This window comes from Micromys minutus (genome assembly GCF_963924665.1).
Source record: "Micromys minutus genome assembly, chromosome: 7".
Lineage (NCBI taxonomy): Eukaryota > Metazoa > Chordata > Mammalia > Rodentia > Muridae > Micromys > Micromys minutus.
This window is the reverse complement of record NC_137976.1, coordinates 572,041-599,409: the sequence shown is the minus strand read 5'-3', so window position 1 is coordinate 599,409 and position 27,369 is coordinate 572,041. Positions and strand designations below refer to the sequence as shown.

The 27,369-nt window shown below is 43.2% G+C and overlaps 1 protein-coding gene across 1 annotated transcript in view; it reads left to right on the top strand.

Annotated features, from left to right (window-relative positions):
- Nucleotides 1-27,369, top strand: part of BACE2 (beta-secretase 2) — an 81,435-nt gene that overhangs the window by 49,244 nt on the left and 4,822 nt on the right. The window contains exons 3-8 of the mRNA XM_080918895.1: nucleotides 3,224-3,440; nucleotides 6,587-6,715; nucleotides 7,894-8,028; nucleotides 9,135-9,236; nucleotides 16,394-16,543; nucleotides 20,001-20,169. Of these exons, the coding sequence (XP_080775021.1) occupies nucleotides 3,224-3,440; nucleotides 6,587-6,715; nucleotides 7,894-8,028; nucleotides 9,135-9,236; nucleotides 16,394-16,543; nucleotides 20,001-20,169 (902 nt within the window). The remainder of the gene's footprint in view (nucleotides 1-3,223; nucleotides 3,441-6,586; nucleotides 6,716-7,893; nucleotides 8,029-9,134; nucleotides 9,237-16,393; nucleotides 16,544-20,000; nucleotides 20,170-27,369) is intronic.

Below are 27,369 nucleotides of genomic sequence, written 5' to 3'. Positions count from 1 at the left end.
CTTGTTGACATAACAAATTCCTGACAGTAGCAGGTGTGAAAAGACTTCAAGGGCAAGCTGGCACTGGGTACTTGTGTTCTTGCAAGCTTCAGCTCTCCCCAGCATGTTTATTCTTCCTTTGGTCAGTCTGTCATGGTAATGGACCCATACTGTTGTTAATTTACACCAAGCTAGATGGTTTCCATTCAGGCAGGAAGGCCATCAGCAAAAGGCTCCCAGCAATGTCTAAGTTAACAATGATGGGCAAAGTGAAAGCAATCTAGAACTTGGAGAAGCAGAGTACCTTGTGGATGATGGGCTTGAAGACACAAGAGATGTAGGTGGAGATGTCAGTGCAGCTCAAAGGCCGAGTTAGCTGCTTCACCTTGGTCTTTAATCACCACTATTTTTACTTCACTAATACCAGAGGTGCTTCCCTAGTTGCCAAGTAGACCTGGAAATCCGTGCCAGCTGCAAAGGAGGCTCTGACTACGAAGGTATTTTAATAGCAGTGCAATTTTGAAAGGGAAATGGATAGCTTTCTTTTCATGAACATGTACAGATGTCTTTTCTTTACGTTTCTCACACTTATGAATATTTTAAGCCCAAATGGACTGCTAAGCCAAGCGTGTGACTTTTTTATCTTTTTAAGATCCTAACAGGACATAGAATAGCAACTCTGGTCTTCCAGTTTTATTCATTTCAGTTATGCACCAAGCAATACCACTGTATCAGGTTTTGCTTTGGTTTTTTGTTTGTTTTGTTTTGTTTAAGAGCTGCTACACCTTTAAATGTTCAGCCCTTCAGTCTATACTTGATTATATGTATCTATTTTCTGTGAATTATCTTGAAAGTTTTAAACAGAAATAACTCATAGTTTTTAATAAAGTTTCTTTACCTAAAATGTGCTGGTAGCATCTTGCTCACACACAAAGCAATAAACATATCAAAAATCTTATTTTTCACATTTAACTATATGGTGGAAATTTTCTATTTTAAGGACACATGCCCCATCCAGTTGAAATTTTTACCTTAAAAGAACAAAAAGGGGGTGCTCTTCGCTGGAATTCAATGACATAAAATGTTTGATATGGTAGTATTTTTATAAAAATCTGCTGGAGATCACTCCCTGTGATTTTTTTAAATAAATAAAAAGTCAGTTATGATCTTTTTTTAAAAAAAGAGGAAGGTTTATTTTGTCTCACAGTGTGAGGCTACAGTCTGTTTTAGTGTCTTTTTCTTTGCTTCCATGAAATCTGTAGACAAAAGCAACTTAAGGGAGAACAGATTTGCTTTAGCTCATAGTCATGGTGGAGAAGCCTAGGAAATAAGTTTGCTCCCTTCTGTTTTGTTTACCTTCTTAATCCTTGTGATCCAAGAGACCCCTCCCTATTTAGGTATGTGTCCCACCCACAGTGGGCAGGTCTTCACACCTTAGTTAACTGAATAAAGATAATCTACTTCAGGAAAACGGAGAGGGTCATCTCCTATGTGTGACAGCTCACACTCACCATCACACACCATGGCAGAGAAACCATGCTGAACATGAGGCAACTGGTCACATAGCAAATGTGGGCTGGAAGAAGAGAGAAATGAATGCTGGTGTTCATGTCTTCTCCTTACTCCTTTTTATTCTCTGGGTTCCCAGCCCATGTATGTGATGGTGATAACCACATTTGGAGTGGGGTTTTTAGGCTCAGTTAAACCCCTTTAGAAAAACCCTTACAGATACAGGTGTATCTCCTAGCTGATTCCAAACCTGGTCTGATCAACAGTGAAGATTTCCTGCCATACTTATGCACAGTGTTCACTTCATGTCTCTTTTGTTATATTCTTTTCTTGTATATTGAGGGAATTTTTGCAGAAAACAGAGACATAGCTCGAGTTTCTGTTGCAGAATTAATATTAAAACTCAGTGGACTGAGACAGTAGATAAACAGTCTTGGCAACTACTTGGTGATTTGACACTCCTTTAGGCATTGGGTTGTTTCTTTTGTTTTGGTTTTGTTTTTGTTTTCAGAGAACATGCTATGTTTTTTTTTTAAGATTTATTTATTATTATATTTATATGAGTATGCTGTAGCTGTTTTCAGATACACGAGACACCAGAAGAGGGCATCACTCCCATTATAGATGGTTGTGAGCCTCTATGTGGTTGCTGAGAATTGAACTCAAGAGCTCTAGAAGAGCAGTCAGTGCTCTTAACCACTGAGCAATCTCTCCAGCCCAGAGAGCCTGCTTTAAATGATCAGTCTTCCTCTACTCCCTTTCCATATTCCACAGAAATTTCAGACTAATACAGTGTAAGAATAACCTTGCATGATTAGAGGCTCCAGAGCCTGACACAGGGTGTCTTCTCCCAGGCAGCCTTGTAGTCCTTGGTCTCTACTGAGGTCTCCAACATGTGGCCACCTATGAGAGATCATCTCAGCCATCAAATTGCTTGTTCACCCTCACTACTCAGTTGCTCTGATTCATTCATTGTAGCCTGATATTTTATATCCTGACATATATTATCTCTCCTCACTGAGTAATCTGGAGAAGGAAGACTCCCATCTACCTTTCCATTGCCTGCTTGTGCTTCTGTGACCCTCTCTCAGTACCTCTTATTCTTCATGCTGCACACATGCAAGGTTCTAGGTTACACCACAGTGCTTTTCCCAAACAGCTTTGTCAACTGTGCTTTGGTAGTGAGATCACCTTTGAGATATCAGGGAAGGACTATGAAATTAGGGGATACACTAGACAGGCCAGGGCTTGGTCTTTGTCACTTTACTTGGGTTGTATGAATCTCAATCCCACACTGAGACAAGCTCATGGGATTTTCTGTTATAATTGCACAGTCTCTTTCTGTGCAGAGCACAGGCCCAGTAATCCTGTAAAGCCACATGGTCTAGTGTGTGCCCAGATGTGGTGTCCTTCAGAAAATGATGTAGCTAGGTAAAGCACCTGACTCAGGATCATGCCTGTGATAGTTTGATTTAGGCATAGGGGAAGAATTGAACTACAGGGTTACATGCCAACATCATGGCATTGCTTTCATATAACATGGCAACAGTTCCCAAATAGCCCATGCTTAAGTCTGTGGAAAACAGTGCCTTGGTCTACATGAACATCACTTTCTACTGAGTATCACTACCTTTAGACTATATAGGACTGTAAACCATGGTGACAATCTGTGTCACAGTTGTGGTTCAAACAGCAGAGGCTTGTAGACTAAATATCACTAACTTTTTTTCTGCAGCTCCAGCACATACCACTCCAAGGGTTTTGATGTCACTGTGAAGTACACACAGGGAAGCTGGACTGGCTTTGTTGGTGAGGACCTTGTCACCATCCCAAAAGGCTTCAACAGCTCTTTTCTGGTCAATATTGCCACTATTTTTGAGTCTGAGAATTTCTTTTTGCCTGGGATTAAATGGAATGGAATCCTTGGACTTGCTTATGCTGCCTTGGCTAAGGTAAGACAGCTCTTTCTGTTCAAGTTAATCAGATGAGGCTGTGACAACCAGTCATTAAAGGGACAACACTGGAGTACTGTGTGGTAACTGCTAAAAATCACATAGCTGATAGAGACAAGTGTTCACACAATGACATTTCCAGGCATGTTTGCAGCTTAGGATAATTTCCTTTAAGATAAAATGTTAGCTCTGTGTGCATGTGTGTGTTTGTGTGTAGATGTTGGAGGGTAATGAGTATCACACAATGCATGGAAACAAGAGGTTGATATCAGGTGATTTCCTCAGTCACTCTTTACCTTAGTTTTTGAGACTGTCTCTTAGTAAACTAGAAACTTGCCAATTCAATTCAATTCAGTTGACGAGGGTGGCATTAAACATACATGTAATTAAGCTCTTAGGATCATATGAAGATGATACCTATGGAAGCTACCAACTGAGAACACCATTCTGCTGTTTTGTCACCCCAGAGTACCTCTGGGGAGATACCAGAAACTGGTATATGATTAGATGCCCTGAGGATAGCCATCCCCTACAGAAATAGCCAGGAAGAAATGTTGAAATATTGTGCTCACAAAATCAGTCTTCCCAAGATGAGGCAAGATAGGATTGGGTCATCTCCAATACTTGTACGTGGATCAATACAAAAAAGTAATGGGATGCTAAAAGAGAGTGGGAAGATAGTGTCTATCCAGAGCAGTTGCCAGAGGCAAGTGGATTCACAGAAGCCTAGACTTTGAGAGACAGACAGTTATGTGCGCACTTGAGAAAAACAGAAGGAGTCACCTGCCCTGGCTCTGCCACTGGGCACCACTCCTTGGCTCAATCCTATACTTTGAGCCCTAGCTCAGTGCAGGAAAGAATGTAGTCACATGAGCAGTGGCCCTGTTTGGCCCAAGACAATCCACACTGTAGAACATGTGTTTGGCTCCAGTCTATTAACAGTGGGAGGTGTGGGCTGGTCCTTGGCTTCTCCTGGAGAAAGAACAAGGGTAACCAAGCGCCTGTCAGATTGCAGGCAGGGGACATCACAAGATAGCCATTCACTCAGCTCATGTTCATGTGAGGCAGACCCTGTGATGCCCTTGTGTTCCATTTATATGTGTGGTTGCTTCAGTGAGAAATTTAGCATCAGTTGAAACATGAGCTCCAGGCCATTCTCACCCTACTGCAGAGCCAGGACTGGTTCAAGAGCCCCTTTGTACTCAGCACTGTGGGCAGACTTCATAGATATAAAGACTGTCATGAATCTTGAGTTCGTAAGTCCCTTCTACAAACAGTGTGACTTTGGGCAAACCATATCTTTGAGTGGTTGGAAATTAAGGATGAGATGCTTTAAATGCTAATTATTCTGAAAAATAATCCCAAATTAAATTTAATTAATAATATGTAACGGCTTCATGAGAATAGAACTTTGGGATTTCTTAGGAGGCATTTAGACTCTTCACGTGACCTTTTAACCATTTCATCCATGAAATCCCAACATTTTTGACAACTAGCTTCTAAACTGTATCTGTAAGGAACAGCTGAGTGGGCTAGGTCAGGTGTCTTATCTCTGAAACAGTGTGGCTAACAAAGGGCTGGGTAATAGTCTGAGTGTAGGTGTTCCTGGTGGGTCTCAGGTAGTTCTCCAAAGCCTATGCATCACAATCACCAGGGACATCTTATGCTAAAGATGCCAGGCTCCCTCTGCAAACATCCTTGGATCTGAGTCCTTTGGGGTTGGTTCTGAGCAACTCAAGATTTGTTGTCTTTGGTTGATTCTAAGGCCCAGGCCTAAAGGGAAAATGGTTCATAGATTAACACCATGTCTGAACTATGCATGTGCCAGGCTTTTCAGACAAAAAGACCTTGAGCTTCTTAAACCCCAGAATTGACAGGCAACTGTGAACACATTTGCCAGAGAGGAGAACAAAGAACTAGTCAGGACCAGTTCCAAGACTGATCAGACATGAAACAAGCATGCATCCTCTGCTGCTAAGGGAAAGGGGACCAAGATAAGTCCCCATCAGTCCCCACCCACCTAACAGTTGACTTTGTCTTTCAGTCCACTAATACATACAACCTCTCTGCAGAGATCACATGGGGAGATGATATTAAATCCATGTAGCATTATAGGAGTAGAGATAGAAGGAGAAAGTGGCCAGAGAACAATGGACTGAGCAAGTGAGGAGGGTCCTATCTCATTCATAATGGAGCTTCAAATTCTTATGGCTAGTGAACAGCCATTCCTTTAGAGTAGTTATGGGCAGGGTTTCATCCCCCACAGCTGAGCACTCTGTCTGCCCAATAAAACTGACAGCCCATTCAGGGCATGGTAGGGCACACCTGTAACTCCAGATAGTTTCAAGGTCAAAGCAGGAGAGTTTCTAGGGCAACCTAGGCAACAGAGTAAAACCCTGTCTCAGATGAAAGAAAACAAACAAACAAACAAACCCCAAACCCGGCAACTCAGAAAATTAGCCAGCCCTGATGTCTTCGAGTTGTAAAAACCCAAGTATAAGCTCAAGTCTGTACTTCATGGCGCTGCAGCCCTAGTCTATCCTAGCCCAGAGCTGTTTACAGAGCACCTGTTGACCTTGGAAATTCTTGTAAAAATAGAGATGGCCTCTGAACATGTAGCTCTGTGCAGGAGAGGAGCTGGACAAAGGGCTATAACCCTGCAATAGGGAATATCCTCGCTGTTGAAGCTCATTCATGATTATTGGAACACCAGCGGGTAGGATATGGATACATTGTCCTTGAAGGTCAAAGGTCATTTTATGTTAGGTGGTGAAGAGAGATGGGTAGGAGTTCTAGAGTAATTCTTTTTTTTTTTTTTTTCTCTTACTCCAAGTATCTGAGACCAGTAGCCCACTACCACAGGTTCACATATATCCTCTACTGAAATAGTGATACACAGCTTGAAGCATCCTTATATCTCCTGGAGACATTATACTTTTGTGGCAGAACCTCAAATGTCAGACAGGAAGAGGAAAGATGGGAGACTCCTGAGTGATCACAGCTGATTTCAAGCATGTGTGTTGATTAACCATGGGGATTCTTTAAGTAGAAAGACCAAGAATCCCAAAAGAAAGAGATGCTAAATACACCAGGTCACCCTTGTCTTCACAGTGGTTGAAGTAACCATCTTTCCCACCTTTCTGCAGCCATCAAGCTCTCTGGAGACCTTTTTTGATTCCCTGGTGGCCCAAGCAAAGATTCCAGACATTTTCTCCATGCAGATGTGTGGGGCTGGATTGCCAGTAGCTGGATCTGGTACCAACGGAGGTAGTCTTGTGGGTATCTTTCAGTCTTAAAGGGATGAAAAAAAAAATCACAAATTGTTGGGGTTTTTGTTTTATTAAAAGCAAATCAGAACTGTTAGACACACAATCTAATGTAGGTCTTGTTCAGATCCCACATAGGAAATGCTTAACTGCTACTAAATATTAGGCATCATAAAAGAATTTAAGGATAATTCAATGAACTTTGTCTTATAACCCTTATAAGATGGATAATTATCCTGCCATCTAGAAATATGATTCTCATTGTTTCTCCAAATCACACTCCAGCTATGTTATTGATCTCTGAGAGTATACATGGCACCTGGCTTTCAATGGGAAGATTTCTCAGCAAGCAAGGGACAATGAGGAAGTAGTACATCAGGAATCTCTCCTCTAGGCAAGGCATACACACTTATGATTTGATATACTTGATCAGAGACAAGACCTCCATGTCTCTCCCTTCTTTCCTCCCCTCTCACTCCCTTATGTTTGTTCCACCACTACATAGGCATATACCATCCAATAAAAATGTTTAGAATGAAATGGAATCAGGGCAATGCATGCTGAACTTCCCTGCAGGGGAAGTAAGGATACAGAAGAAGCAATCTCTTTGAGAGATATGTCTAGTTCTTGTTCTCCCTGCAGCAGGATCAGCACTTGCCACTGCCTTTGACTAATAGTCCACCTGTCCCAAGCACATTTGTTGTCTCCTTCTGAAGAGATGGGGTAGCCTAGCATAGCAGGGCAACATTTTTTTGCAAAACAATGTCTTGATTAGGAAATCTTGTGGTCTGTTTCCTTCATCTTTGACTTTTGATGCAGTAAATCAGTGCCAGTCAGTATGGTTTACTGTTTTACTACATTTGTTTGAGGGAACTCTCAGCATCATATAGCTGGTGCTGTATGCCAGAAATACCAGTGGAGCATCTTTGTATGCTATGGCAAATTATTGTGGAACATGACCACACACACACACACACACACACGACCACACACACACACACACACACACACACACACACACACACCTTCCATAAATGGGTAATTTCCAAGCATCAAGAACATCAAAATAAAGTAAAGGCACTTTTTTTTGGATGATCTGTTACCCTGAGTAAATGCTTCTGTATGGAAGCTATTGATGTCTTCACATAGGTTTTACCTCTAACATCTGTAACTGTTTTTTTCCCCAGGTCCTGGGTGGGATTGAACCAAGTTTGTATAAAGGAGATATCTGGTATACCCCAATTAAAGAAGAATGGTACTATCAAATAGAAATCCTGAAATTGGAAATTGGAGGCCAGAGCCTCAACCTGGACTGCAGAGAGGTGAGTGTTTTCCATTCCTGTTGTATTCTGCCTGTGGTCACTGGAGAAACTTCAACATTTAACCAGTACCTGGGCACAAATTCAAAAGGTATGTCATATTACAGGGCAACTTAGAAGATCCTTACAGGACATAGATCCTTTTTTTATAAAGAGTTCAAATCAGTAAATTACACACATGTGAAAGAGGGCACACACACACACACACACACACACACACACAGAGGACTCTAACTAGAAGAAGACTTCTAAGGATGAATAAGCTTGACAGTGTTACTAGGCAGTTCTACACAGAGCTGTTACACTGTACACACTGCACATACATAGCTATTACACTGCACATACACAGTTTCACACCGTGTTTGGCCTTTGTGTGTCAGCATTACAATTATGACAACTTGAGGAAGCTGTCCTGTGAGGCAGTTTTAGATGGCTTCTGAAGCTCACCAGACAGTGACTGTATAGAACCCTGTAACTTTTTCTCTTTTGTTGACTCTGACACGTCTCCATACTGCCCTGAACTCTCATGATAACAAACACCTTTAATCAATGTTGGTCTAATGTAGTGCTATAGAGTTGTCAAAGTCCAAAATCTATAGTGTCAGAGGCCCTTAGTTATCACTAAAGATTCCAGACTTGTATCAAATGGAGTATACATTGTGTATTATATGTGTGTTGTTATTAAATTTCTTTCCCAAAGGTGAATAGGGGTTGTCAATTAAGAGTTTTCCTTCTCTTTCTATTGATAATATAGTAGAAAAGCAGGTTTTGAACAGTTTGTTGAAATTCCTTTTAAAAGGGTTATTTTAATTTCTAAAGTCCACTGTCTCATCCCTCTGCCCAGCGTGAGGGGAGAGCAACTTGGGCAGCTCCATGAAGACAAAAAGCTCTTCCTGGGAGCTATGGGTTGTAGTCCTGTCCTTTTCTCATGCTTCAATTTCTTTATCTATGAAGTGAAAACACTTGCATGGAATCCCCTGGTGCCTGATCTCTAGAGTATAAAGTGGTTTAGTCCCCACTGAGCTACTGTGGCTGTGTGATAGAAATGTGGTCATGGTATATGGATGAGACCCAGCACTGCTCAGTGTCTTCTTCCTTCCTTGTTTCAGTACAATGCAGACAAGGCCATTGTGGACAGTGGCACCACACTCCTGCGCCTGCCCCAGAAGGTGTTTGATGCAGTGGTAGAAGCCGTGGCACGCACGTCTCTGGTGAGTCCCAAGATGCTTGGGGATTTTCTAGAACACAGCTGTGTGTTGCTAGTCTCTGAACTATTATTACTCAATGTTCTGAAGATTTTAAAGAACAGGTTGTTTTGTAAACTGTTGCTTGTGAAATTCTCTTATCAAGTTACCTTTTTGATGTGAATCTATCTGCAATACCACCATGTCAACTTCAGAGAGTTTGGTTCTGAGCATGCAGTAATTCCAGGGTTTTAACTAATAGTTGAGTTAGCACAAAAATATTTTTATCTGAGATAAAAAAAAATCATCTTCAGTATGATTACATCATATGCTGCTTAATGACAGTCATATGGTCTGAGGACAGCATTGCCAAGTGATGCTCTTGTTATGACAGCATCATGAGATGTACTTACACAAAATTAGGTGATATGGGCCAGTCATCAGATACATAGGTGAACAAGATGGCTCACTGGGTAAAGGTGCTTGCCATCCAAGTCTTACATCCTGATTGGATACCCAGAACCCATGTAAAGGTGGAAAGAGGGAACCAGCTCCACAGCTGCCTTCCACGTGGATGGCATGCCACATCCAAGTCTGGATTCCCAGAACTCATGTGTACTGGCTGGTTTTGTGTCAAGTTGACACAGGCTGGAGTTATCACAGAGAAAGGAGCGTTAGTAGAGGAAATGCCTCCATGAAATCCATCTGTAAGGCATTTTCTCAACTAGTGATCAAGAGGGGAGGGCCCAGCCCATTGTGGGTGGAGCCATCCCTGGCCCAGCCCATTGTGGGTGGAGCCATCCCTGGGCTGGTAGACCTGGGTTCTATAAGAAAGCAGGCTGAGCAAGCCAGGGGATTCAAGCCAGTAAGTGACATCCCTCCATGACTTCTGCATCAGCTCCTGCTTCCTGACCTGCTTGGGTTCCAGTCCTGACTTCCTTTGGTGATGAACAGCATATGGAAGTGTAAGCTGAATAATCCCTTTCCTCCCCAACTTGCTTCTTGATTGTGATGTTTTGTGCAGGAATAGAAACCCTGACTAAGACATCATGTAAAGGCAGAAAGAGGGAAGCAACTCCTCCACATGGTTAGTATACCACATGTGTGATTTCTCTGTTTGCATTTACACATGTGTGTTACACAATAATAATAATTAATAAAGTCTTAAAAGATAAATGAAACATAAAAAACATAATACATGTGTACAACATGTGGCTTCAAAGTAAACTTTGTACACAAAATTAGTGTGGTACATCGATGCAGTTACACACTGTCTGCTGTCACTCTGCCTTTACACAGCTCTCTCTCTCTCATGCTCACACCAGTACCTACACAGACCTGTAAGTGAAGCAGGCACTGGTTTATGATGTCTCCAGACAGTAGGAATGACCCTTCCAAGCTGCCAATGGTGGAAAAACTTATCTAGCACATAACTGTAACAGGAAAACACAACTGCATTTGTATCCTTTAAAACAAAACAAGCCCCAAATCTGTCCCCTGATCGCTCTTCATTTAACCTGGAATGACATCCAAACATCTCATAGAAAACAAACCAGTTGGCCAAAGTAACATTTGTTTGATGGTGGGGTCCTGAAATATAAATATGTCTTGCTGAGGCCAGTGTGTTAGTCAGGGTTCTCTAAAGAATCAGACAGACAGAATTAATATAAAGGATTTATTAGGTGGACTCGCAATAAACAAACATTGGCTGACAGCTGACAGCCAAGATTAGCCATCAAAAACATCTCAGTGTTTGAGGCTCACCTACTGTTTCTCCCAGCGTCATCCCAACATCTAAGGGAGTATAGACCAGTAGTATAGACCAAAAGCATCTGTCCAGCACAGAGGAGATGAGACAATGGATAAAGCACCTACTGTGCAAGCATGAGAACTAGAATTCAGAGCTCTAGATACCACATCAAAGCAGGCATGGGCATGGTGATTTCCTGCAATCCTGAACTGGGGAGGCAGGGACAGGTTCTTTTGAGCCGGCTGGCTAGCTAGACAAACTGGAATCGATGTTTCAGGGTCTGCAAGAGACCTTCCTCAATAGACAGAAGGGCTATTGAGGGAGCCCCTCACATGAACTCCAAGCCTCCCACACGTCTGTGATGAAACAGCACAGCCAAAAGAAACATGGAGAGGAACGGGTTTATTTCAGCTTGCAACTTTCCAGTTCATCACCATTGGAAGTCAGGGCAGGAGCTCATGGCAGGGACCTGAAACTGATGCAGAAGCTATGGAGAAGGGCTGCTTATTGACTTGCTCCCTATGGCTTACTCAGCCTGCTTATAGCACCCAGAAACACTTGTCCAGGGATAGTCATACCCACAGTGAGATTGGCTCTCCTACATCAATAGTCAACCAAGAAAAGGCACCACAGACCAATCTAGTGGGTGCAGGGGGCATTATCTCAATTAAAAGTTCTTCTTCTTAGATATATTTAGGTTTATGTAAAGTTGACGTAAGATTAACCAGCACAACACACATATAGACATTTTCAATTGCACCCGTATACATGAGCACACACATGCATGCATACATACTTTTACTTATCCATACCACATACACACATGAAAAAATACCAGTCTATGCAGCACTGGATGCCAAATGGTATGTATTTATTAGTTACTTGTTCATGACTGGGACAGGTACCTCACCTGTTTGTTTATGTGTTATTCTTGTTTTCTGAGGTGTCAGCCCTTCACAGTGGGGAAATTGGGGCAGAGCAGAAAAGCTCATGCCAGGCCAGTCAGTACACAGAGAAAGGGAATACAGGAAAGGGCCAGGGCACTACAAAGCTCTACGTATTCCCTCTGTACCATCTTCAAGCTGGCCTGTAGCTCCCACCTTAACCAACTCCCCGCAGTGCCACGATTGTCTAAATTCTTCAAGGAAGTAATGTCAGTTAGGTCAGATCTCACTTTCAGAATCCCAGCAAACGGGGAACCCTCGATGATCAGTATATACCAAGTAGAATTAAGCCCGGTCCAATTTCTTCTGTCTGGTAGCAGGGAACCCTCTGGGAACCCCCTGGCTTCATCTTTGGTGCTGCTAAGACCGTTTATATTTCCATCTGTCACCTCTGTCGCCTGTATCTTCTTCCATTGTGACTTTCATCTCGTAGCTGCTAGGCTGGAAGATGCCTGGCGGCTACTTGGGAAGCCAGTGTGCAAGCAATCAGTCTTACACAGCTTGGCCTGCCAACTGTTCAACCTGCCCTGCTGTTCGCTGCCCGCCCCCAACCCCCTCCCCGCCACCACCTCCGTCCCCCCCTCCCCCGCCCCCCACCACCCTGCCCTGATGGTCACTGCACGCTCTGCAACATCACTAGTGCTGCCCTCTTCTGTCCATTCTCTGAGTGAACCTAAGCAGCCTGCTCCCACAGCTCAAGGGTGTTTGGACCAATCACAGCTTTTGTTTGACAATGAACAAAACCAATCACAACCATTTGTTTGAACCAATCATTGCCGAGCCTCCACACAATACCTTTTCTAGTCTACCAGGGGAACTGTTCCTTGCCTGGCTAAGGTGAGCATGGTTTCAGGATCATCTAGAGTTCACACAAGTCTGCTGGAAACTGTTTCTAACATCCCTGGCTTAGGCTATGTGGAATGTGGCTGATAACTCCAGCTGGCTGCTAGGCTGATAATTCTTTTGCTTAAGACAGGCAGAACAGCAAGAAGTCAATCGACTGCTAACTAGGGAGTCAAATTGCTCTGTCTCAACAATTTTGCTTATTTACAGGAAAATGAACATCACAGGCGTGCTTAGAATATAAACTTAACATTGACAGATTTTGTAACTGATGATTTAACAATATTAGCACCTCCCTGTGCCCAGAGAGTGGGGGGTTCCACCTTATTTTTCTCATGTCTACTCAAGTTCCTCACTAGATGACCAAACATGAACATTTTGTACCCAGAGCCTACAGATGATGCTGGCAAGTGGCTGGAGGGACACCAAGTTGGCCAAATCCCAGCCACTGACAGAAAAGGGGATAACCATGGCTGTATGTCAGATTCCAGCAAAAAACCTAAGAGGGGCTTTGGTTAGCCTGTCCCAAAATTGCAGAATCCTGGATCTCCTATGGGAAGAGCACCCAGCAAGAGTGTGTGCATCAGGATTTGTTTCTAATGTCAGGCAGTGGTCCAGAGCAGCCATGCCAAAAGCAGAACAAATCCCTATCTTTGCCAACAGCTGCTACACCCCAAAAAAATGCCAAGTCAGTCTTTCCATGCTGTAAAGTTAGAATGCTTGCTAAAAAATCAGACCCTACTTAAAATAAGGAGCATATGCCCAGTACTGAAATATAAGTATGTTCTCTGCGGGAGTAGTGTAAGCGCCTTCAGGCTTTACATTCTGAGCTTCAATGGATTTACAAGTCACGGAGACCACTATAGTGTGTCAGGTGTGTAATAGCCAGCAAGCCACAGCCAGCCTTCTCATGAAGCTGGCAGGGTCATGAAGGGGTGAGGGGTTTGTACCCTGAGTTTCTCTCAGCATCTCATGACTTAAGCAAATCACGAGACAGAGGCCAGGAGCTTACAGCATTTGTTTGCTGTGTCTAAAATTATCCCATGATTTCATTTAGCACCTGCACCAGGGAGGAAAGGCAGGAGATAGCTTTGGGTGGGGCATGTTCTAGTAGTGTGTATCCTTTGCCTTACAGTGCAGCGCCTCTGGGCATTGGTCCCCTTTACTATGGGACCCATGGGAAGCCCATCCTCTTGGCCTGGGTTTCTTTCTACTTAGCAAAAGGCTATATCAAGACTGGAAAAAAAAAACTATAACATCTGGGCTCTTGACCTTCAGTGTGTGTCATTCAGGTAGAATGTAGAAAGGAATGGTTTCTAGATCTGTGTATAAAAGGAGCCCCAAGCTCCAGTCAACCTAGCTGTGGCTCAGCCCAGTACCTCCTTAGCTGTAGAACCTATCATCAAAATGGCACCTGCACAAAGTGTCTTCCAACTTTAAAACTTACCTGAGCTTGGAATGAAGCAGCCCCTGGGGAGACTGTCAGACATATTTCCAGGGACCTCCAGATCTGACCTGTACCATGTAAGCACTTAGTTGGACTCTCTGAGACTCTCTGGGACTTACCCCTTATTAATATGGAAGTTGGCCATGCATTTCACTAGAATACTGAGCATTCTTTGGAGGTCCAGGCATGCTTAGCTCTATGAAATCCAGCAAGATGATGAATCCTCCATCCTGATTAGCTCATCATAGAAAGGGTTCTATGGTCCTGTTGGTGATCCATCATTTCTGTAAAAGACAAACGTGTATTAGCACCAGCAATAGAAACCTGACAAGTCTACTCTGGCTGTGTGGGAGGATTAACAGGTGGCTTTGTGTCTCAGAGGGTGGGTGATGGCACCTAGCATGTGCCATTGTTACACACAGCACACACCCGGCATTCAGGATGTAGGTGTCACCTGCTTCTTAGGACTGGTTCCTGGCCCTGGCTTCTCCCAATCTCGGGAATAGCCTGTCATCCCCCACTGCCATCTGCTAGTGACTTTAGGGTACATATCTATCCCAACCATTCCCTAGAGCTCAGACAACTCAGGACATAGATGAGCTATACACATTCCCACTTAATCATATCTGAGGTGCTGCTGAGTACAGACCTGAGTAAGTGGAGTGCAGGCTTTGCTACTTTGCAACACCCCTCTCTTCCCCCTCAGCCTCCTTCACCTCCCTTTCTGTCTTTGGCACCCAATGGGCATGTTCCTGTCAATACCTTTGCTGTGCCTCTCTCACTCCCAGACCTAAGCTCTTCCCAGGGAAACCCCATTGGTGACATTCCAACCCCCTTGGCCACATGTCCCCATAGTTCTTTCAGACATTTCTTCCACCAGTGTATGGCTCAGGCATAGCCCAGGACCCAAGGCCGAGGTGGCACGGGTCTAAAGAGCCTGTTAATTCCTCTGCAGGTAGAGGTTCATGAGTGGCACCACCGCTCAAGGTCTTAGTAGGTAGCACAGATGGCCTCCTTTTGATCTTGGGTGCCATTCACTTTCCTCCACATGTTCCTCAGTGTTTTATTTGTACAGCTATTGGGCCCACATAGTAAGACCTACATAGGAACAGGTGAGGGACACTTCCCTAAGAAGCTCGAGGTTCAAGAACAGGGTTATTTATTACTAGGAAGCAAGATTTCTCACCATGAGCTGTCCCAGAGAAAGGCTAAGTAGGAGACAACTAGAGCAGTGTGCTGTTGTTAGACCAGGAGTCTGAGACATTTTCCAGATGAGATGGGGTATGAACTGGGGTCTTAAGGAGGGATGTTTAAGAACAGTGCACTAGGAAACAAGTAGTAAAAATGAAATGCTGGAGACCATAGGCAGGCAATGTCCCAGAGTACCTTGAAGGCCACCATGATGGGTAGTTTTAACTGTCATATTGACATAAGCCAGACATGGGAAGAAAATCGCAGTTGAAGAATTGTCTAGATCAGGTTGCCCTGTGAGCATGTAGGTGGGGATAGTCTAGATTGTTCATTGAAATAGAATACCTGGCCCACTGTAAGTGGAGCAATTCCCTAGCCTGAGCCTCCCGGATTGTGTAAGAGATAAGAAAACTGGGTGAAGGCATCCAGAGAGCACAAGTCAGTTTCTCTCTGCTCTCAACTGTGAGTATAGAGTGACTAGCCACGTTGCCCGCCACCACTGTCACGTGTTGGCTGTAACAAACTATAACCTGAATTGTGAGAGGAATGATTAATTCCCTTCTGCCTGAGTTGCTTTTCATCAGGGTAGTTTATTACAGCAACAGAAATAAAACTATATCAGATACCTTTAGAATTTTCTTTCTTTAAAATGCTTGTTGCTATGTGGCCTGGGGTGAGCTGTCACACCTCTCTGTGCTTCGGTTCCCTTTCTGGTAATGTGAGAATATAATGTGTGTGTGGTAACACACACATGTTGGTATGTTAGAAGGCTAAACCAGTAATTTACAAAGCATTTACCCTGAAGCGATCCGGGTGCCTTTGCACTTTTAATAATTATTATTGTGTCGTCACCATCTCTCTCCGAGGAGACTAATGTCCCTGTCACTCTGTCCAAATGAAATGTTGTTTATCCCCGTGGGCGTCTAGTGCTGGGACCAGGGAAGCAGAGAGCTGTTTCCTGTTATGCACCATGCTGGTGCCTACTTCTCACAGAATCTGTTTTGTCTAGATTCCAGAGTTTTCTGATGGCTTCTGGACGGGGGCCCAGCTGGCATGCTGGACAAATTCAGAAACACCATGGGCGTATTTTCCTAAGATTTCTATCTACCTGAGAGATGAGAATGCCAGTCGCTCCTTCCGAATCACCATTCTGCCTCAGGTACAAGCCTAGTTTGTGATCTTCCCATGTAACTCACAAAATCAGATCTCATGCATGACTAGGCACCTGTGGCCACCACCTTGTTGCTCTGGTGGTCTCTGTCAGTCTGCCTTCTATAATAGGGAGTGGGTGAATGTGTCTCAGCTTGAACCTGGAATGTTATGGACTCACCTCACATGTTGGCATAACAATCCTGTGTGTCTTTCCATCATCAAATGCCTTGGGTGATAATGGAGTTCTGAGGATACCTGTGTCTGTGTCCAGTGAGTTCAGTAACCTGGGAGGTGGGTGTGGAGTCAGTGGAAAGCAAGATTCTGACTTGTCATTATTCATACAAAAATTTATAATATGCATTCAAACATATGCAGTTTCAGATTTTCCTTTAATACTTATCCAAGAATTTCAACAAGTACTTATTAAAATTAATTTTAATTTCTCTTGTTTCCTTGTGGTCAGTGGTTAGCCTTTACCCTTATCTAAGCAGTATAGTGTTGCAGTCCAAATGATTATTTTATAACTAAATACACCTGAATATTGTGAGACAAATGATTTAAATATTGTATTGCAAACCAAGTGATTATATCTAGCAAGTCATATTCAGTTTGAATTATATGCAGGCTGGCAGCAGGTGTGAAGTTTTAAGGTAAAAGACAATAGAATCCAAACATAAACTTTTAACAGCAATATAACCTTTGTATTTTTATCACCGTCAGATTCAATAAGCTCACACTATGTTTTAAGTTGTCTCTATGCCATTATCTGTGTTAGTTTTGTAGTATGATTCTGCTCTAGACACCTATTCCGCAAAGAGCAGAAATGAACAATTAACATTTTTCGATCAACCCCATACCTTTTTTTCTTTTATGTAAGTCCTCACCTAAGGCAAAGATAAATCTATCCAACTTATATTTATTTACTTTAAGGGCATAGCAAAATTTACTTACTAACTTATTGCAAGAATGAACTAATTTGTCTTGAGAATGAGCTCTTCATTGTTGACCCTTAGGCCCTATCTCTCTAGGCCCTATCTTCTCTTAGTAGCTTTTGAGGTTTCCCTCACTACAATGTATTGGCAAGTTTGGGTCCTCAGAAGAATTAGTTAACATTTCCTAGCCCTTTCCTTTTGCATCATATATTCCTATCAGTTTTGAGACCATCCAATAAGGAATCTTTTTTTAAAGATCTCGATCAATCATATTTTTACTTTTAAGTAAACAAGAATCATGATGCCATCTCCCAAGGACTCACAGACTCACACAGTTGTTTCAGATATCATTCTCACTAGTCCTGGCCAAGTGGGAGAGGAGGTCATTCCCAGAACATTCATGCCTCTTTCCCAGGAGAGACAACATGGCTCCTGCCATGAGAGGGAATATCCCCAGGCAGTCCTGATATCTTAGCCCTTTCCCTCCTTGATGTCACCCAAAGGAGCCTGGAGTGAACCTAAATTCTAGGGCTGGGGACACAGTGTGGGGAGCCACACAGCTTCCTCAGGGCATAGCCACAGAGAAAGGTAACTTGAGGCCATCCATGACATCTACCATAGCTCTGTTTCTACTATGCCTTTGTATCCATAAAGTTGGACTGTCAGAAGTAAATGCCTCATAGTTTCTGTAACAGCAGTAACTCTTTATTTCCTGAGGAGCTCAGTAAAGCAAGTTTTGTCTTCCTGAGCCATATCTCCCATTCTACTCTCAGATCTTTTTTCCCTGAGCCCTGGCTTTGTGAGGAGAAAATGGACCACCAGACTGGGAAAGGCCTGGGTGAGCTGCTTCTGATCACAAGACTCACAAGAGGGGCACTGTGGAGTCATTTCCCAGATGTATGTCTCCCTAAAATCTAAGGAGGTCAGATTCAGGGTTCCCATTACCAGAATCTTAGGACAGGGCTTGAGATGTGAGCACACAGGCACCACACACTTCATCATCATCATCATCATCATCATCATCATCATCATCATCATCATCATCATCATCATTATTATTAAGAGCTACCTCTAGGCAAACAGGAAATTCTGGGGTTCTTCATAGACCCTTGAAAATGTGCTTATTCTCAGTCTAAATACTGCCATCTGTCTGTTTTTGCTTCTTTGGCTTAAGGTAGGCAAGTGCCTTTTTTTTTCTGAGATTCATTAAGATAAAGTATTCTCATAGATAGGTTACAAAATATTGTTTGGAATTTTTATTTATTTTAGGCAAGGTCTCTCACTATATAGCCCTGGTTGTCCTGGCCTAGAACTCACTAGCCATTTTTTCCTCCCCCTCCTCTTTTTAAAAATTTGATATTTTATTTATTTACATTTCAAATGTTATCTCCTTTCCCAGTTTCTCCTCTGGAAACCCCCTATCCCACCTTCCCTCTCCCTGCTTCTATGAGGGTGCTTTCTCACCCAGCCACCCACTCCTGCCTCCCCACCCTGGCATTCCTCTACACTGGGGTATTGAGCCTTCCCAAGACCAAGGGCCTCTCCTCCCATTGATGTCCGACAAAACCATCCTCTGCTACATATGCCCCTGGAGCCATGGTTCCTCCATTATACTTTTTGCTTGGTGGTTTAGTCCCTGGGAACTTGGAGTGGGGGGGGGGGGTTGTTGGTTGACATTATTGTTCTTCCTATGGGTTGCAAACTCCTTCAGCTCCTTCAGTCCTTTCTCTAACTCCTCCATTGGGAACCCCCTGCTCAGCCAGACTATATACTTAAACAGAAGTTTGCCTACTTTTGTCTCCCAAGTCCATTATCTGGAGTTCTTCCTGGAAGAGACACACAAAGAGACCAACGAGGAGATGTAAACATGCTCTGGGTCACATCTGGCCACTTACCTATGTCTGTCAGTTGCTTCATCTTTGATACATAACCTTTTGCTTCTGTTTAGTTTGTTCATTCAGAGGTGATAAGAGGTACATTGTACATGTACTTGGGAACCCTTCAAAACCTTAGATCCCAGCATTGTTGTTGAAACTAACCCTACCCTCCACCTTTCCTAATTTAAGTGGATCCTCTCTTGAAGTTGTGTACCCCATTTAACACTGGCCAAGCTTTACCTCATACATTCATGTAACACACATTAGCCAAGCCTCTACTCCATACAAGGTCCCCAGACTACAGGGAAGGGGTGAGAAACTCTTCACCTTCAGTCAGTGTTTGCTGACTGATAATCCAAACATGCAAATTGGCTGGGGAAGAGTCAGAGCCCTGGAATGAAGCTGTGTACTCATATGTATAAACCTACACTCAGAAACATGCACATACATACTTAGTTAAAATTTTAAAAATCTTTGAAAAATAAAGTTTACTGAAACAGTTTTGATCTCATGTCCCAGATGTCTGGGATGATGTCATTGTCTCCCATGATCTTTGCAGGGGTCCCCCTCTGGGCACAGTGGGACCTCCCATTTTATGCTCTTGTGTAATCCATGCTTTGTCCTGTGTCTTTGCCCTTACTTCTTCAACAAACAGCTCTACATTCAGCCCATGATGGGAGCTGGTTTCAACTACGAATGCTACCGTTTTGGTATCTCCTCTTCCACAAATGCGCTGGTGATTGGTGCCACCGTGATGGAGGGCTTCTACGTGGTCTTTGACAGAGCTCAGAGGAGGGTGGGTTTTGCAGTGAGTCCCTGTGCAGGTAAGTGTGGCTTACATGGTGTAGGAACACCCTAAAAAGAGGGCCTTGGTAAATGTGCCCACTAAAATTATCATAGTGGCTTGCTGGGTACTATTGAACCATTTGACATGTGTTCATTTACAATAACCTGATGAACAATATCCACTGAAATGACTAATGGATTTATTGAAAGATGAAATGGAGTGACCCACATAAGTATATTTGAGTGAGGGTGTGTGTATATGGGTGTGTGTGTGTGTGTGTGTGTGTGTGTTTGTAAAATACTGGGGGTTGAACCAAGGAGTGTGCACATATTAAGGTAGTATCTACCACTGAACCCTCAGCCCTTTATTTCTTAACTTTCTTAATTTCAAAACTGCATCTTCATGAGTTGCTCAGGCAGGCTTTGAACTTGGAATCCTTCTACCTCAGCCTCCCATTGAGCTGAGATTTCAGGCCTGAACCACCAGGCTCAACACACATAAAACATGTCTTCTAGCTCAGCACACAATAGGTTGTAGGAAAGTGCTAGTTGCATTGAAAAAAAAATCACTTCTTCCCACACAAGAAATAAAAATCCCCGTGAGTCTCACCGCTGAATTCTGATTTTTATTTTGAGGGTTCTGGGAATGAAACCTAGAGGCTCAAGCAGACTAAGCACATGCCCATCACTAAACTGTATCACCAGGTCGTGAATTACAATGTTTTGGCTGTTAATGCAAAGTTAATAATGTAAAGAACTCATGAAAACCTGGATCCTCATTAGGAAATAAGAAGTGGAGATCTGTGGGTGCTGTTTACTTAGAGTTCTAAAATAAGGCAAAGGAATAATTCTCTTGTAGAACATGTTGGGTAAAGTAGTGTGAGCAGCCACAGCAGAGTTTCCTTGCGGGTTCCTGCTGTGGCCTGGGTGGAACTGTGGCCAGAAGAGAGCCCCTTGCCTGCCAGCATCTTCCAGATTGGCAGCTGCTCCAGGTCTTGCCTTGAGTGAATTTGATTAAGAACCTGTCTCAGAAAATCAAAAGTTTGGAGGTTGAATGTGATATGTGAGTAAAGAGCCTTCCTAGGATACAGGAAGCCCTGGTTTAAGCCCTATCACAATGACAGCATAAAATCGGAAGTAATGACGTGTTTATAATCTCAGCTATCGTGAGATGAAGGTTGGAGGATCAGAAGTTTAAGGTTATCTTAGCATTATTTCCTGCTCCTGTAATAAAACAGCCTGACAAAAGCAACTTAAGGAGACAGGGGTTTAATGGCTCTCTATTCCTGGTTACAGTCCACCATGGAGGGGGAAATCAAGGCAGCAGGAGCTTGGAGCAGATAATCACATCCCATCCACAGTCTTGAGTGGAGAGCAATGAATCAATGCACACATGATAGTGCACAGCAAAACCCACCATGGGCAGGCTTTTCCATCTCAATTGATGTAATCAAGGCAATCTCCCACAGACATGGGCTGATCTAGGCAACCCCTCACTGAGACTCTCTTCTGAAGTTTCTTAGGGTTGTGTCAAGTTGACAATTAAAACTAACCAGCACAAAGAAATCATAGTAAGTTTAAGGACAGCTGATGTTCACATCAGAGAATAAACATCTCTGAAGGTGTGGTAGCCATGTGGAGAATATAAGCCATGTTAAGAAGAAAAACTATATCCGGTCTATAAGGATAACTTAGACTACACAGTCACCCATCCCAGACATATGTGATATATACTCTTGTGTGTATGTGTGTGTGCATTATGTGTTCTTGTGTATACAGGTGCATGTGTCAGTGTGACAGTACATGTGTACATGTGTGAACATGCACGTGGAGGCCAGAGAACAGCCTAGCTGTCACTCTTCAGGATGCCATCTACCTTGCTTTTTCTGACAGGGCCTCTTGTTAACCAGGCACTCACCACTTTTGCAGGGCCACCTGACCTGCAAATCCCTTCATCTTCCTGTCTCAGCCCCTCAGTACTAGGATTCCAAGTGCCTGTCACAATGCTCAGCTTCTTCACATGGGTTCTGAGAGATCAAACTTGGGTCACCATGCATATATGATGAACCTTACTAGCCTGAGATGCTCTCCCATCCCTCATGTTTTTAATATGTAATTTATCCTGTTGCCACTGAGATCTTTCCCTGTCTCATGTGACAGTGTCTCCTGAGATGTCACAGTATTCTCAGCTCTGAGTATTGCACTTCTTTTCAGGTAATCTTAAGAACTAAACCATTCTCCCCACAAACCTAGTTTCCATATTAAATGGTATTAAGCCAAGGGCTACCTTGGCAGCAGCTGGCATTGTGTGCATGGAACACCTGCTGGGGTGTGGTAACAGTATGTTATCTGAATAAATAACTGCTGGATGTGGCTTTGACATTGTTTCACAGGGAGGCAGTGTATCTGTATTGATTGCACTCTGGACTCTTTGATGTTGTGATACAAGTATTTTCTAAATGACATTTAAAAATATTTTTTAGGCTTTGGCACTTACACAGTTGGTTTCACAGATGTGAGAAGATACTTGGGTATATGTTTCTTCTTCAGCACAAATTATTTAGCCTTTCCTGGGGCTGCAGTTACAGCAGCCAAGCTCCATAGCCCTGTGAAAAATGGACTAGATGCCCCGCCTTTAATGTTTTTATTCTTAATTATATAATATTTTAAATTCTAGAAAATATCCATTCGCTTCCAAGTACCCTTGTGGGATACATCCTAGGATGCCTCTCAAGAATCAGTATCTTTGGGTGCTCTAGTTCTATGTGCAAAATGGCGCTGTGTACACAGGTAACCCAGGCTCACCACACAAATACTTTAACTGATTTCTATATCTCTAGTAACATGATACAGTCCAAACACAATGTAAATCATTCATGTTCTGCTTGCTCACAGGGAACAGTGAGGGCACAGCCAACTGCATTCAGCACATCTTTTCAAGTATTTTCCATTTGAGGTTGCTTGAGTTCACAGACTCTTCAACACAGAGGCCTGCCTGTTCATAAGGCATGCACACTTACAAAAAGTCTGATCTAGTAAACTTTTAACCATATTTTCCTTAAAAGCTTGTGGCAGATGTAGCTAATACCCTTCCCTTGGTTGGCATGGATTCTTCTAATGATACTGTACATGTCTTACTTTGTCAGACAGGTGTAAGTGTTGTATTAGATGTCTGTTGCTGCCTAACAGCTTTCTCCTGAACTTGGCTACTCTTTACTGTGGCTCCTAGTGCAGTTTCTAAGGATCTGGTTATCACCTGCAGCCATCTGGCATGAGCTGTTGCTGCTGCCAAGCTCACTCATGTGGTTGTTGGCAGGATTCCCCGTTCATTGCCAGAAGGCATTGCCACAATCTGCCCGAGTGTCCTCAAAGGAGCACCTGGTCCCTCCCTGATGAGTGGTCCAAGAGGAAGTGCCATAAAACCCTTAGGTCATAAGCCAAAGTCTTCCTTTACCCCAGACTCAGTGATAGTGCTATCATGTGTGCCCTGCTCTGTTGGTTCTGCAGTATAGAGGAGAGGACTATATGGATTTAATACCAGGAAATGGATCTCAAATGGAAAAGCACCTTGAATTCTGTCTACCATAATATTGGTGGTATTGGTTTTCGTTGTCAGTTTGGATGGAGCAGCCTACAGTCACTAGGGCAGAAAGCATCCACAAGATAGTCTCTAGGTCAGGTTGTCCTGTGACATGTCTGTAAGAGATTGTTTTGATTATATTAGTTCTGGTGGGAACGCCATCCCATTATGGGTGGTATCAATCCCTTGGTTTCAGTCTTGGACTGTGTAAGTATAGAAAAGGGGATTGTATCCAAGTAGACAAATAGACAAATCCATTCTCCTGAGGATTTTATATGACCAGGTACCTCAAGTTTCAGCTCAATCTGAAATAAAGAACTGTGACCTAAACTGTGGCAGAATAAACCCTTCCTGTACATGAAGGGACTAGCCCTCATGTGAACCTCAGGTCAGGGAATGGCTCTTTTACACCCCACTGCATGTTTAAAACCTGGGATGATATGAGTACACTGGTCCACACCCATAGTCTTTGCTATTTGTAAAGGCAGGGACATCCTTCAAGACAGGAATTTGGAGTTGTCCTCCATAATACTGCAAGACTGTCTATTTTAAAACCAGTACAGATACTATAGCTCAATGGCAGAATGTGAGCTTAGCAAATCTAAGGCCCAGTCTTTAACCCCCAGGAACAAACTAGCTAAATAAATAGTAAGAACTGCTCTTTAGCCTTCATCTGTCATAACTTCCCAACAGAACCAACCAAATTGATGGAGGTAAAAGTTATGTAAGCTTCCAGTACTTTCCAGTGCTCCCCCTTCTTTTTGACTTTATAACTTTGGGCAGCTATAGGGTTCACTGAGGGTTGCATCGGGGGATTAGTGAGCAGAAGCCCTTCACCAGAATCTCTGAAACTCCAAGAGCTTTTCCAAGACTGACTTTGTAGACTTCCTGGCTTATTTTCAGCTGGAGTTCAACAGTGTGGCCATGGCTCCGAGTCACTTGAGGGAAAGTGCCTAGACAGTCTTCTTTTCATTGTGTGTGTATGTAGACTGTAGGTTGTATGTAAGTGTGCATGTGTGCAGACTAGTACATATACACATGGGTTCTTGTGCTTATGGAGGCCAAAGGTCAACTCCAGGTTTCTTTTTGTCACTCTATATCTTGTTCTTTGAGATAGTGTCTTTCATTGGTCTAGAACTTTCCAAGTAGGCTACACTGGCTATTGGGCATGCCCAGGGATCTACCTGTCTCTGTCTCCCCAACACTGGGATTATAGCAGAAAACCACCACACAGGGTTTTTGTTTATTTGTTTGTTTGTTTGGTTGGTTGGTTGGTTCTAGGAATCAAATCAAGGTCCTCATGCTTGCTCATTCAACACTTTCCCATGAAGCCTTTTCCCAGACAGCTTCTTTCTGCTGTCCATGCCAATTCAAACACCAAACCCTCCCAAGAATCCCTAGGTGGATCTGTGAAAATACAGAGCTGTGCAAAGTAGCTGGATACTATGAGAAATGCAGAACTGACCCTCCCAAGTCTTTGGCTTATCCCTAAACAGATTCTCTGGGCATTGGGGCCCCTTCATCTAACTCTATGTTCCCTTGTACAAGTGTCTTCAGCTAAGCAGATAATAATGATAGAGTTAAATTGACAGCTCTGGTGTCTTAATGCCTCCAGGGCTTCTGAAATACCATCCATTTCTTTTTATAGACAGAGACATTTAGCACCCAAGAGCTATATAGATTTCAGCTCATACAACTTGAAACACATTGTAGATTATGGCAGTCATTTCATGGAATTTTTTTTTTTTTTTTTTTTTTTTTTTTTTTTTTTTTTTTTTGCTTCAGGTTGAAAGTAGATCGTCTGGTACAGCTCATGTTTAAAAATAGGGATGGTGGTGTGAAGATGAGCCTCGGAGACATGCCGGTACTCATCTACTTAGAATATTGTCAAAGACACCAAAGCTGAGAACCTCATATAAGTGAAAACCCTGACCCCTATGGTTAGTCTGTGCCTACTGCAGAGCAAAGGCTCAGGAGAAGGCTCATCCAGTAAAGCACTTGCCACGCAAGCATGAGGACCCGAGTTCAATATTTAGCACCCATGTCAAAAGCAGATGAAGTGATATGCACTTATTCTGGGTGTAATGCCAGATTGGGAGTGAGAGGGTCCATAGGAGGATTTCTGCGGGAGGGAGGAAGGAGAGGCAGGGGGCTGGCTGTGTGTTCAGAACCCTTCTAACTGCAGAGTAATATTCCTGAAGCAGGCATTTGCAGGGAATGCCTTGATCGCAGATCTTCAATTTGGTAAGATCCTTTTGTTTCACGTTATGTCTCATGTGGGGAGGGAATCTGACAAGCATCCTTAGTAAAATGATATTATATCTCCCAAAGCACTCATTGCTGACCAGGTCATGACTTTCTGGGGACAACAGAGAAAATACATAATTAAAATTTTAATCTCAGACATTGATAAAAAAATTACAGTAACAACATAGTAAGAACTGACCAACATGTAGCACTGTTCCCTGGGGACCATGTGCATACTTAACATCTGCTAACTAACCTTCCAACACTCACTTATAAGGGCAGTTACACCCCCATTTTACAGATGAGGAAAGTGAGCGTCTAAGCAGATAGCTGAGAACACAGAGTAGACCAGGCAGTTAAGCTCAGTGAGGGAGCCCCTGACAAGGAGCAAGGATCTGATCCGAGAGTCTACTTCCAAGGTTCACTCTCCTCCCCACAGTGAACACCTCTCATATATAAACCCAACATTGCAAAGTCAATTCAGCTCCATAGCAAGTTAATGTATCTAATAAATGTATAGACACTCAGTGGAGGGCTATTCCTAAAAATAATGTCTGGATGTAGCTCTTATTATTGTGTTTTTGAGAAGGGTCTCAGGCTAACTTCAACCTCCCTATGTGACCTAGGATGACCTACAGCTTATCTTCCTGCTTCCCCTAGTGCTGGGGTTATAGATGTAACCACCACAGCAGCTTGGGCAGTGCTGGGCATGGAGCCTCGGGCCCCCTGCATGCAAAGCAGGCTCCACACCAAATGAATCACACCCACACTTCTCTGCCTTAGTTTGAAATCCAGTTTACTCCAATGCTGTGGAGCACAATGCTTTAATGAAGGTTGTTCCTAACTAATGCATTATGTCTGACAACCTGAGATTGTTCCCAAAAATCTTAAAGGAGCATAGTGAATGAAAGAGTAGGAGAGGAGGAGAGGAGGAGAACATGATGAGTCCTAAAGTTGGAGAAGATTTTAAATATAAGGGAGAAGGTAGGCAGAGATAAGAATCTAAGCTGAACATGGCCAGTAGACTAAATGGGAATGGGAAGTAATAGAGGGGCCACGGACCAAGAGAGGTGGCCCAGGCAAAGAGGACAAGAAAATAGGGTAGCCAAAATGGCTGCGTTATATAGGGATCAGGCTAGGGGAGGAGAAAATACCAGGATCGGGAGGCGTAGGATAGGGGCACAGTGAGGAGTGCTGAGAGAAACCACAGTTACTGAGGGGTATTGGGAGAGTTGGCCAGCATCTGCTTTACTATGTTAATAGGCACCTCACTTACACATTTCTGAGACCTAGCACATAAAGTCATCTTCTGACTTCAAAGTAACAGTATGTTCAGTGAAGAAAATGTGATTTTATTGAGAGCTTGTTTTGGGGGGGTTGTTGCTATTGTTGTTTTGGGGGTGTTTGGGTT